Source organism: Etheostoma spectabile, chromosome 22 (assembly GCF_008692095.1).
Source record: "Etheostoma spectabile isolate EspeVRDwgs_2016 chromosome 22, UIUC_Espe_1.0, whole genome shotgun sequence".
Lineage (NCBI taxonomy): Eukaryota > Metazoa > Chordata > Actinopteri > Perciformes > Percidae > Etheostoma > Etheostoma spectabile.
This window is the reverse complement of record NC_045754.1, coordinates 6,380,951-6,393,769: the sequence shown is the minus strand read 5'-3', so window position 1 is coordinate 6,393,769 and position 12,819 is coordinate 6,380,951. Positions and strand designations below refer to the sequence as shown.

The 12,819-nt window shown below is 39.6% G+C and overlaps 2 protein-coding genes and 1 long non-coding RNA gene across 5 annotated transcripts in view; 1 reads left to right on the top strand and 2 right to left on the bottom strand.

Moving 5' to 3' along the window:
• On the bottom strand, nt 1-3,130 carry ggh (gamma-glutamyl hydrolase (conjugase, folylpolygammaglutamyl hydrolase); the record flags this gene model as incomplete). The annotated part of the gene is given in 9 exon segments (XM_032503444.1): nt 1-244; nt 339-473; nt 553-643; nt 845-951; nt 1,258-1,396; nt 1,477-1,561; nt 2,481-2,531; nt 2,649-2,757; nt 2,946-3,130. Coding segments are annotated over 9 exon segments (963 nt in total). The 5' UTR covers nt 3,073-3,130.
• Nucleotides 1-12,819, top strand: part of LOC116671959 (uncharacterized) — an 18,082-nt gene that overhangs the window by 3,105 nt on the left and 2,158 nt on the right. The window contains exon 2 of the long non-coding RNA XR_004327420.1: nt 6,839-6,849. This is a non-coding gene — a long non-coding RNA (uncharacterized LOC116671959). The remainder of the gene's footprint in view (nt 1-6,838; nt 6,850-12,819) is intronic.
• The window catches only part of LOC116671936 (collagen alpha-1(XVIII) chain), a 71,100-nt gene continuing 61,853 nt past the window's right edge, over nt 3,573-12,819 (bottom strand). The window contains exons 25-44 of one of the 3 annotated variants that reach the window (XM_032503421.1): nt 12,269-12,334; nt 11,945-12,007; nt 11,703-11,792; nt 11,463-11,498; nt 11,259-11,312; nt 10,822-10,878; nt 10,504-10,563; nt 10,363-10,404; nt 9,653-9,680; nt 9,391-9,468; nt 9,056-9,081; nt 8,822-8,920; nt 8,573-8,726; nt 8,368-8,444; nt 8,073-8,201; nt 7,360-7,407; nt 7,200-7,262; nt 5,854-6,051; nt 5,236-5,351; nt 3,573-5,144 (exon numbers count right to left, since the gene is read on the bottom strand). In XM_032503421.1, the coding sequence (XP_032359312.1) occupies nt 4,943-5,144; nt 5,236-5,351; nt 5,854-6,051; nt 7,200-7,262; nt 7,360-7,407; nt 8,073-8,201; nt 8,368-8,444; nt 8,573-8,726; nt 8,822-8,920; nt 9,056-9,081; nt 9,391-9,468; nt 9,653-9,680; nt 10,363-10,404; nt 10,504-10,563; nt 10,822-10,878; nt 11,259-11,312; nt 11,463-11,498; nt 11,703-11,792; nt 11,945-12,007; nt 12,269-12,334 (1,686 nt within the window). In that variant the 3' untranslated portion in view covers nt 3,573-4,942. The remainder of the gene's footprint in view (nt 5,145-5,235; nt 5,352-5,853; nt 6,052-7,199; nt 7,263-7,359; nt 7,408-8,072; nt 8,202-8,367; nt 8,445-8,572; nt 8,727-8,821; nt 8,921-9,055; nt 9,082-9,390; nt 9,469-9,652; nt 9,681-10,362; nt 10,405-10,503; nt 10,564-10,821; nt 10,879-11,258; nt 11,313-11,462; nt 11,499-11,702; nt 11,793-11,944; nt 12,008-12,268; nt 12,335-12,819) is intronic. The other 2 variants (XM_032503422.1, XM_032503423.1) reach the window with 2 other exon arrangements.

Here is a 12,819-nt window from a genome sequence, read left to right as displayed (position 1 = left end):
CCCCCCCCTTAACAGGTGGAGCGAGCAGCAAATGCAAATTCAAATTATCTGCAAACATTCATGAGTCAGGTGATTGAGACAGCAAATCACCTATTGCAAAGAGAAAGCTTCTTCGCAAACAGACATCAGAAAACATAGATTTGCTCGAAAGCACCCTTGGGCCCACTGTAAACAGGATTATAGTTGTAAATCAGCGCTTTGCTCTCTTCATCCTCAGATTCAAATCTGTGAAAATTCTTCCTGGCTGTAAAGAGAGAAAACAAGGCAGGATTAACAGATCACAAAGGCTTTCTGGTGCAGCTACTACTAAAGCACCCACAATTCCGCTGTGTTGATACCTTCATTGACAAAGAATTCCGCCACGTAGAAGGTGGTCTTGACTGCTGATGGAGAGTGTGGAATGTAAGGCCTCCCCCATTCAAATGCATTTTTCTCTGGATGCCACTGTGTCCCATAAATAGGGTAATCATATGCTGCCGATAGGTGAGGAAAGAGAAACTACTCATTTTACTGTAAACTTGTGCCGATAAAGTGATGCTGCATTGTTCCTACCTTCCATCGTTGACACAAACTCTGTTTTTCCATCTGTATTTGTGGACAGAACTTTGTAAAACTTCTTCAGCTCCTCATTTGTGTTTAGAGTCTAAATAAAACCGAGAGGTGAGTTACAATGCACCCAATTAAACAATGTTACTTTTCATTTTTGTGCAAACAATGTTCTGAAAAAAAGGCTCATATTTCACCACAAACCAATAATATTGGTGTACTCTAGTAGTGTTGTGGTTCCTGGACTGCACTCCTTATTAAATATGATTTCTCAACACAACAGTAATAAATTACACACCAAGACTGCCAAACTCCATTTGTGAGAGTTTTCCGTCAGCGGCTCATTGGCCAGGTCCTCCATGAGTTCAGCTGGGAAACCTTTAAACATCCTGCTGTCTTTGGTTTCTGGAAATGGGTCAGAAAATGATCATATCAAGTAGTTTTTCACAAACATACACAGGAGATACTTACAAACGTGACTAAGTTACAGCACTACAACAAAGCAAAGATGGCCTTTGAACCCATACATATTTGTCAATCTAATTGTTGTGTTTAGATAACTCTTAAAACTAAAATAAATTATGTGTAGCTTATGGTAACATTTAGGCATCCTGAACAACTAGTTTTGGTCAAGTTAATACACTTCGTTACAATTAATACTGATTTAACTTTTGAGTAATCCGTGGTACATCTATTAAGGCAAAGCCATACCATTAGTGAAGACCAGAGGCAATGGCACACCACTTGTGTTGGTAAAGGACAGTACTGTCTTTCCACTCGTCAAATACGCCAGCTGCTCAAACCCCAGACAGGTGCCCCACACGGGAAAATAGTCGCCTCTCTTGTTTGCCTGAAACATCAAAACACAGTCTGCAGCATTAACCGTCACAAACACACTAACACCTAATTACTAATATTTTAAATTTGTACCTCAATAGCAAGTTCATAAAAGATTTTTGCGGCTCTCTGATAACCAGACGAGATGATGCTGACGCCTCCGCCTGGGTAAAGGATGCTGGGAACAGAGAGACAGAAACGGAGTCACAACTCCCAAAAAATCTAAATGTTCCGTTCATTTTTTTTTTTTACCTACAAATACAGGGGGTGGACAAAATAAAAGAAAACCATACCATTTAATATTCTGCTTGTGGCCTTCAAAAGCTGTTCTCAATGTGGCACATTTAGAGGTTAATGTGTTGCCAAACACTTCATCAATACCTTCCACAAAATGTAACTGTGTTTGGAATTGATGTATAATTGATGTTCAACTATACTATATAACTTCCATTTACCTGTGTCTTGCTTTGCACTGTTACATATTGCCGATTATATAAAATCCATATTTTGAACAATTTACTTTTAAACTTCAGTATAACTTACATGTGTATCTGCTATTGTACAGATGTACAGTAGTTTCTGCTGGTGCATCAGCCATAAACTAAAGCAGAATGTGGCGATATAAAAGTCCTAAAAATTGCATTGGGAAAAAGAAGTACTTCATGGAATAATTGCTTCGTACCAGTGGCCTAAATAAATTTCCATTATATTGAAAAAAATTGTTATTGTTTTTTTTTTAAAGATTATTTCTTTGGGCATTTTAGGCTTTTATTTCCTCAGGACAGATGAAGACATGAAAGGGCAGAGAAAGGAGAGATGACACGCAGCAAAGAGCCGCAGGTTGGGTTGGAACCCGCGGGCGAACCATGAAGGAGTAAACCTCTGTATACAGAATGTGCGCCTGCTCTACCAGGTGAGCTAACCTGGCCACAACTACACTTTCTGAAACATACAGGAGAGGGGTCAGCAAATGTCAGAAGTCTTCATAAATGACCACATACATATATTACATCAGTTTCATTTTAGGAGCATACTTCCACAAACAAAGCAGAGAGGCTTTCACAGCTAAATTGGTTATTATATTAAAACATATTTACCCATTGATGGAGTTGAACAGTGTTTTATACTCCTCCAGTGTCTGGTTAATCCTGCAGAAAAGCAAAGGGGAGGTTTCAGTTTGAAAACACTGCTGTAGGAACAGGATGGTACACAAGCTCTTATGTACTTGAGTTATGGCAGTTATGAAAATAGATAACAACACTCACATGACAGGTACAACCCTCGCTCCTGCTGACTCAAGGAATTTGACATAAGAGGCAGCCATGTAAGCGGTCTGATTTGGTTTGGGGGAATAAACCTCTTGGGCGAGTACACCTTTTGAGAGGAAAATACACAACCAGTTTAGAACTACTACATTATGCCACTTTACAAACTAAAACAACAATAACAGTCTAAGTTAGAGTTAATAAGTTGGAGGCTGTTGCTGCGTCAGTGCTGTCGTCAAAACGTAGCTAGCTGGTCAAGCTAGTGTTGTAGTAAATAACGTATAATTATAAACTTACCAATTATAGGCCTGTCATTCCTCTCGGCTGAAGAATAAAGCGGCAGACACGGAAGAGAAACGCAAAACAATAACAAGAGCATTATTCTAAAGGTAAAACATACTGCAGCACGGTGAACTATCGCCATTCTGCCGCCGGTTGGTTACATCTCTGTCCGGTGTCCACACTTCCGGGCAACACTTCCGGGATACGTCCTTCAGAATAAAAGCATCCAGTTTGACCTCAAATGACCCACATTCATGAATGTAAATTCAGCTCTAAAAAAACTAATTTTATACATTGTTTTAGTGAAGTTGTACTTTATATAAATCTGATTTCGGGCTCAAACAACAAGAAGGCAGTTAAAACTGTCTACTTCTGGTCTTCCTTGTCTTTGTAATGGCCTTTAAGCTTCCCCTGATTAAATCGTATTGTATTCTGTTTACCTCATGTATGTTATATGTTATTTTGTATACTTTTGTATGTAATTTGTGTTCTGTTTCCTATTTTTGCAATAAAGACAAAAAAAACAAAACAAAAAAAAAGACCTCAAATGACCCATTTTGTAGTTTTTGTTTGTTGTTTCTATTACAGTCAGAGGTATTTGAGTCAATCTATGCACTAAACTGAGAATGAAACAAGAACAGGTTATGAAAAGAGAAAACTTTATTTACCAATATTTATACAGAAAACATCTTACTTTTTCCTTTAGAATTTCTTTTTCAGAAAGAAAATATTTAGCTTGTTTCAATTGTATCTTTATGCTGAGTGGACTTTTGTTTTGAACTGTTGTCAACATTCTTCAGAAATTTAGAAACATTAAAAAATCTGTACAAAAAATAGAAAAGAGTCAAAAAGTGAGAAGAAACAGTCATTGGACAAACAACAAACGATAAATTACATTCTTAAATTGAATCATCTGATTTCATGTAATGTGCTGTGACGGTATAAATAAATCAGTGAATTTAAATTAAATAGCCTATTGAGAGAAAGACCTGCCAAGGTGTGAGATCACCAAGATGTATGAAAAGCTACAACACAAACAACACGCTCAAGGATGGAAATATTGAACTAGAAAATATTTTTAAAATAAAGTACAGTGCATCAAAAATGACTTTGTTGGCAACACTGGTTGTCTGGTCTTCCCACTGTTGGACAAGGGGCAAGGTAAATTATGGAAACAAATGTCTAAAGATTTTTTTTTTTTTTAAACACTCCATGACAACCTGTAAACAATACAGTTGAAGTAGCTTTATGTTTCCATCACAAAGTCTTTGGAAATCTATTATTTGTGAAAAAAAAAAATTGCCACATTTCAGGATAGGTGCAGATTCCTGCAGCCGCTGCATCTTCAGCCTCTTGTAACCACAAAAAGACGATAAAAAAGAGACGTCTTATTCTCAGCACACATCAGTGACTATGTTAGGAAAAGTAATTTGTGATACATTAAGTTTGATTCTTTTGTTGCAAATAAGTCCATTTCCTTTAAAAATGTTAAAAGGTGCTTCGAGTATTATTTTAACATTAATAAATCCTTACCACATTCTCTTTGAGATGTTAGCATTTTTGCCATTAACAGGTAGAGAAGAAGACTGGCAGCCTCCATCAGCCTCTGTGCTGCATTTAACAGTATGTGCCACCAGGTTGAATTTAAGGAGAAATCTTCTGGATTATTTCAGAACACAAGGGGGCGTTCCTTTAAGGCGCAATTTTGGATCGCTTGATTCCAGTTCCACAGCGTAGCATCAACCTTGACGTTGGTTTACCCTCACAGATTACAGTATATCTTGGCTGTGGTCAATAGTTTGTTACTGCCTCTTAATCATCTTCTCACTACTCAGAAAGAACACACAGAGTCTGTGGTACTCTGTTTTAAAAACTACACCTAGTGTACCACCAAAGATGTGCTGAAAATGACGTCCTTTTTTTAAGAAAGACACTCAAATCTTTTCCACGAGTGTTGAACGTTTACAGTGGCTCGGGTGGGCTCCTTCGGGGAGTGGTATGGGGCGGAGGATTTAAGAGTTTTTGTGGGTCTCTATGCAAAGAATGATGTACTGGTTGGAACAGCTCCGCGTGTCCTGGCCCAGGAGCAGACCGGAGGTCAGGCTTGATGACTGGCCCATGACAGACATGTGGTCCGCTCGCCACGTCTCACAGTGTTTGTCCACCACTCGGAAACCCCTGCTGGTGGAGCCGTGCCAGATACTCTTCTGCGGCCTGACAAGTAGATGACAGAATATATTAACAACAAAATCCAAATAGCAACAGACAGACAGAGATAAACAAGTAGGGAGTCAAGTTTACTGACCAGAAGGGGTCAGCTAAAACATCCCGGCCGTCAAAGGAGTAGATAGGAATCCTGGCATCCAATGGTCCCCCGTCGCCATTAAAAACTGATCGCCAGTTCCTAAACATCAGGTCTCCCTAAAAGAAGACCCATTGTGAGTTAAATGCAGCGAGATGTTATTTGTCTGTAGAGGGCTCCTGCATTATAAAGGTTAAAGGTATGGTAAGTGATGTTAATCTACTACACTTTTTGTCATATTCAGTGAATATCTGCACACGGTCACCTAGTTCTCTATGTTCTGTGTGCGCTGGAAACAAATTGCTGTCAATACACAGTCCTGGCTGTGAAAATGGAAAACAAACAGAATGGCGTGGCACAAAACATTGTTACAACCAATTAGCAACAGGCAGCAACAGTTGATAGTGTGTGTGTGTGTGTGTGTGTGCCTGCCAGTAGTTATCCGTCTGTGAATCTGGGGGGCGGAGCTTCTGAAGGGGCGGCTATATTTGTTTGGCTGTTGAGTTCAAATATCTACAATCTTTGTGCAGAATCCCTGACTGCACCGTTAGTACGTGCTAGCAGCCGTTTGACAGTAAAAAGTAAAACATAAAACCAAAAACAGCAGCGGAGCAGACTCACTCTGAGGTTGGTAACGGGCAGGGTTTCCCTGAAACCAGGATAGACCACATGGACCAGGTCTTGCCTTTGGGAAGAAATGAAGGCGCGATAGTTTGGAGCCAAACCCATCGCCTTGGCTTGTTCATAACACATCCGGTCGGCTACGTCGAGCCCCATCATGTCGCCTGAGTGGGGCTGGTTCAAAGCCACCAAGTTGAGCTGGAAGGAGAGGAAGCCACAGATCAGTGTTCGTCCACTGTAGGATACTTAACGGGTCCTTTTTGTCATTCCTTACAGTTAAACAACACCTCAGAGTCTAAAGTGAGCCCTGCAAGGGTTAGTCTGCAATAAAAATGCCGTACATTGTCACAGTTGTCATGCGCTTTGACCACAGACACACAAAAACAAACCCATTTGAAAGGCAAGTAAAGACTACTATGCTGTAAAAATCATAAATGTCCTTAATTTTTTCTAATAATAGTAAATATTTTATAGCATACCTTTCCAAATTGTTGAAGAATTTTTAGGAATTCATATTTCACTGTAAAAAGTCAATTTGAAGGAGAATTCCGGTCAATTTCAACACGTATCTCTGTTGTGTGGAAATTTGGAGTGCCATCAGTAGAGAGAAAAACGAAACCAATCGGTGCTGCCTACACCTTGTTATCCTCCTGCTAGCGCTAGCACTCAACAGGCTTAAACAGGGCAAGTTTCAAATGTGTTTTTAGCCTCTAAACATGTTCAAAATGTAATTAAAAGTGCCAACCCATGTGCAGTGATTCCTTCCGAGTGAACACAGTGAGTCTGACTGCAGTAGATGTAACAGAAAGGCATAAAAGTTGTGTTAATCCATACCTCAGTTTATTTCCTGTTTTCCGGTGAAGTCCACACTAGTCGAAACACGCCTTTCTGTCACATCTACAGCCGTCAGATTAACTGTGTTCACTTGGAATGAATCACTGCACATGGGTAGGCACTCGTAATGACATTTTGAACATGTTTAGAGGCTAAAAACAAGTTTAAAACTTGCCCTGTTTAAGCCTGTTGGGTGCTAACGCTAGCAGGAGGATAACTAGGTGTAGACAGCACCGACTGTTTTCATTTTTCTCTCTACTAACAGCACTCCACATTTACAAACAACAGAGCTACGTGTTGAAACTATGTTACCTTTGTAAATACTGTACATATCCACACTCTTTATATTTATTTTATATTTTTATATTATATTTATATTTTATATACTTCTTGCAACTGTAACACTGAAATTCCCTTCGGCAATCAATGAAGTGTTTCTGATTCTGATATCAACCGGAATTCTCCTTTAAGCGAGAAGCGGTAGTTAAAATAATAGTCTTATTGACACTCACCCTTTCTCTAACCGAAATTATTCTTTCCATCAGGTCTCCTCTCATCTGGTGTGCAACTCGTGGCTAAATTAATAGTTGAACATATGTTAAATGGATGAATAATGCATTTCAAGTATTTTTTTATTGAGCAAAAAAACATAAAAACAAGCAAAAAACCTACCTCATCTTGCGGGATAATGTTATTGGAGAGGTAGATCAGACTGCCAAGCTGTGGAGACCAAACAAAGAAAGATTAAGACTGTAAATTAGATGCAATATGTAGTCCTTAAATGAAATGTGTTGGATGAACAACAAAAAACTCAAAATGTCCCAACTACCAGTTTGTTATATTATATACGCACACACTGTATTAAAGTTACAGGACAGTGGAAGCATTTCACTCGTGCAGTCGTGTTTCAGGAAATACTCTCCATTTTTGTCAATAAAGAGCCTTTCGTTAAAAAAATGCAAAGGATTGATCATTGGCCTTTAAAATGTTTCCAATAACCAGAGATGATGTTAGAGTGCTGGATCAAAGCCAGTGAATAAGACCAAAACTAGCAGCGATCATTCCTGAAAAGACTTGTATTTTCCAATGATTGGCTTCAGACAGGTTTCAAAAGCAAATCAGGAAACTCAATCAATGCTTCGTGGACCATGAAAACGACCGAGTAATAAACAGAGAAGCAATTAAACTTTCTTTTTACACCATTGCATTTGCAGACAAGCCCTGACCTACATGCATATCATTTTAAGGGACGCAGCTTCCACCTACTGTATGCTAAATGACACAAAAATAATCAGAATTTAACAGCAACAATAACAAAAAAACAGAAAAGAATTTGATGTCAGATTTACCAAACCTAAATATAAAAGACTAGTCAAAGTCAGTACCTGTATCTCTTTCCATCCCTGGGAGACTTTGAGGAAGAGGCTTCCTGTGGTTGTGACGTACGCCAGAGTTCCCTCTGCATCCCTGGCGGTGTGCTGCATCATGCTCTCGCGGCTCGCAAAGGTTTTCAGCTGAGAAACAAATAGAAAAACCCCTGAAACTCTCTCTCTGTAAACTTTTATACTGATACATTATTGATTTTACAGCAACATGGTGGGTAATCATGCACGTGTTAGCATAGCATGCTGGTGTATCATTTATACGTAGTTCAACAGCCTGCACAGAAAGAACACTTACAGATGCTGCGTTAGCCGAAGCTCCAGGAGGTCCAGCGGGTCCAGGAGGACCAGGGGGGCCAGCAATGGTCAAAGCTGAAACAAAAATGTCAACTACTTTCACACAAGCACAGCCGCTACGAGAACGCCATGTTAATGTAGAAGACTATTTCTATACAGGATAACATTTTACTGCTGATGACATATGTATGACTGACGTATTGTACCTGAGCCATATCTTGGGGTAGACCCAGAGGGTCCTGGAGGGCCCGGTGGCCCAGGAGGGCCGACTGGTCCTGCTCTTCCATAGCCTGGGATACCTGGTGAACCTGGCATCCCAGGGTGCCCTGGTGGGCCAACGACAGACTCTCCTTTGGGCCCCTGAAATGTGTCAGGAAGAAATCATTAATTGTTTTAGTTAGTATATCTTTGGTCACGAAGATGACACAGCGTGTATCCATAGAAGTGTGACTCACCACAAGTCCTGGTCTTCCAGGGAGACCTGGTTGCCCGGGAAACCCTGCCTCCCCCTTGTTTCCCTTCTCGCCTTTAATGCCCTCGTCACCCCTTACCCGCTGCGGATACACCCACAGGCAAAGAAACACACGCACACACACACACACACACACACACACACCTGAAGGGTTAGTCTGACGGCACTTAATTAAGCTAAACCCATTTTTTAAAATGAACTTCCATATAAAACTTACCCAGTCTCCCCTATGAAGAAATGTGTCTGGAACAGAGAAAACAGAGTTGTAACTTATAAAATTCAAAAACACAATCTATTTTTTTTTTCACAGGATGGTCACTGAATTATTATCTTTTTTTAAACACCAGGAAACATTTTTGGAAGTACAGAGAAAATACAAAATAAAATGACCTTCTTTAGATAAAATCAGGCATTTAAATTCACTAATTTTAACAACCCACTTTTCCTTTTCATTATGGATATTCTTTCTCTTTGAATGTATTGAAAGTGATGTATTGTACATGTTTATTTTTTCAGTGTCTATACATCTGAGAGCTGTTAGTCTTGACTCACTTGGTATCCCAATATGCGCCGGTATCCCAGGAAGGCCTCTATCTCCCTTTTCTCCTTTCAGTCCCGTCTGACAGTTACCTTAGACACAATGATATAATAGAAAAGACTTTTTTTATTGAAAGTATGTTCTACATTCATTTGTACTGCTGCTAGCCTGAGTATTCTGTAAAGTTGGTCTATGTTGACATGTCTAGATAAATGTGGTTCAAACAACATTCAAGCTTCAAAATTTATGGCAAACACAAAAGGCAACCCAACCTACCCACTGCAATGGTTCCGTTGGGATTGAGCTGAAATAATTGAGCACAAACATATCAGCAGCAATCAGTGATGACTTCATTCAGAAATCCTACTAATGTCAACAAAGCTTGAATTACTTTCAGAAAAAAATATCAGGTTAATTATCCCTTTTTTTGTTAAGTTATATTCCATTATCAAATATTACATCATCTAAGCTGTATTGTTAATATCATAATCAACATTAAAATGACACATGCAGATCTTCTATGGCTGTGATGTTAGTAACTACCTCATCTTTGTATTGGCAATAAGCCTTCACCTTTCCAGACTGGACATGCAGGAATATTTTAGAACCTAAGTAATGAAAGATTATGTAGTACTGGTGTTACGCACACGCACACGCACACGCACACGCACACGCACACGCACACACACACACACACACACACATACACACACACACACACGGATGGATGGATGGATGGAAGGAGTTTGTGATTAGGAAATATGGGCATTCACTATTATACAGCATGTGTTAAAGGAAATAAAACATGCGTAGTAGCATCTCTTATAGACTCATATGTATCTTTTTAATAATCCAGGCCACCATGAGTAAAATTAACATTGACAATATAGACAGCAAGATGAAAAGTTCACAAGCACAGGCAGTGATGAAACATGTTTTCAAAGACATGTTTTATCAGCAACATGGCTGCACACACGGAAACTTACTGGCATTTTGCAATGGGGTCTGGGAGGGATGGGGAACACGGTCTTCAATAACCAGGGGAGAACGGGGAGAGTGAGCACATTAATAAAACACATGTGATGATTGAGTCAGAACTGTGCGTTGATGAATGTGTGTGCGCTTACTCCTTTGGGACAGTTGAATATTCCTGGGGGGCCCGGCATCCCAGGAAGGCCAGGAGGTCCCTAAAGAGAGCAATCGAAGAAGACAAGAAAACATTAAATGGAAGAAGGTAAGAGAAGAGTTAAAGTATACAGTGAATGAAAGTGGCAAACTACTGTAGGTGCTACCAAACTAAAAGTAATCAACATCAAACTGGCACAAATCAATCATATTCTACCACTCAATCACTACAGTTTTCATTTGCAGACATTGAACCAGTATCTTCTGTATTATTTCACAAACTTCTAGAGTCGTATTACAGGATCAGGTGTGTAACTCACCTGCAGGCCTGCAGAGTCCCCCTTCTCTCCTTTTAGTCCCATCAGGCCTGGACGACCCTAAACACACACACACATTTGGGAAAGATTTTCTGCACTCTGATCATTTTTTCAAGTTATTAGTTAAGATCAAGTTATGGTGCTGTAACCCACCCATCCCCCCCCCCCGTAAATTGCGCCTATCGTTGAACCTATCAAACAGCAGCTGAATTGAATTTATAGATTGAAAAACTTTGTTTTTTTATAGGTGAAGTCATACTATTGTCACATGAAAGGAACATTAAAAGAATATATATATATATATAAATAAATAAATAATCAGAATCTCTAATAATCTGAATCTCGTGATGAAAGAACCAACAATAAACATAAGGAAGTGTTAGTATCTGTGTGCCCTTTTAATCAAATAGGAAATGTGTTCATGAGTTCATGGTGCTTACAGGCCTCCCAGGAAAACCAAATTCTCCTGTGGGTCCTGGTGGTCCGATAGGCCCCTGTTAGGAAAAGAACAAAGTGTCTGACAGTACATCTCAAACACAGTAACAACACCTTCATCCACTGCAGTGGAAACACTTGGAGTTAATGGTGTTATAGAACCAGAAAAGTGAAACGATTTGCCTTTGGTGCTGTCTGCTAAAACTTACTGGAATTCCAGCGGCTCCAGGTACACCATTATCTCCCTGCAAACAATGACACAGTTAGACTCATTTTTATGATGTTTTCAAAACATCATAAAAATGAGTATGACTCATTTTACAATAAGCTGTTCAAAATAATACTCAAATACTGACGAATATGCATACACAAAATATTCATAGTAAGTGCAAAAGAACAATGCGAGTAAAATGATCGGGATCTAGAAAAACAGTGACAACGAATATAACCTTGACTCCTTTGGGTCCTGCTGGACCAGCCAGGCTTGACATCATGGATCCATCTGCAGTGATGACAAATCCTGGCTCACCCCTTTCACCCTGCATGCATACACACAAGTAAACAAACACATAAACCATGCAGACAGAGACTTGAAACTGTGTGTATGAAGAAACATAAAAGTTAGTTTTGCATAATAAATCTGCTTAGATATTGTTTATGTGCATAGACAAGGCATGCATGTCCCTCTTACTTTCAGTCCTGGAGGTCCTTGAACTCCTGGCAACCCCATGTCACCCTTTGGACCTTGTGGTCCCTGCAAACATTTAGGATATTTATTTACAAAGTAAGATAACTTCATAATTTCTTTTCATGTTGTTGTATCCATGTTCGTGCCCTGTACATGTCATGCATAGTGCTTCTGATGTTACTTCTGTCTGGAAGGAGAAAACTTGACAGCTGAAAGCATTACCTGGAACAAAGGTCTGTTATACACCAACGGTAGCTATCTAAACACCCATTTGTTGTTGTCAGGACATCATCATCATTTGGTTTCTGATTTGTATCTGATACTCACAGCGGATCCCTGAGTGTCAAAAATCCCTGAGAAGTTGAAGGCACCATCTGTATCGTTAAGTAGAAGCTGAATAAGAGGCAGAAGGAGAAAAAATGTCTATGTAATCAAACTGACTGAGTGAAAAAAATCTATCAATTACTCTAGTTACACAATATTACAAGCCATTGAAGTTTTTATCCCTCAACATGGTAGTAGAAAAGTGGCACTAACATTGAACTCTTTCCTTTGGCCTACTGTAAGTAAGCCTTGTCTTGATTGGCTTTGTTCAGGTGCTAGCATAGACTGTATAAAAAATGGACATGATCTCTGTGACGTCACCCATAGGTTTCTGAAAAGCAAAACTGAAGCTCAAAGTGGGCGGCTCCTGGTGGGTACAACAGTCGCCATCTGCCATCCTAGTGAAAGAGATGGAGTGTAGATGGAGTGTAGATGGAGCTGAGGCGGGCGTTGAATGTAAGCTACAGTCTGTACCGATGTCCGGTACCTTTCGTTTTCTTTGTGTTGGCATTCTAAACTCTGATTGATTTCTGAGGACTATGGTTAACTGTTCC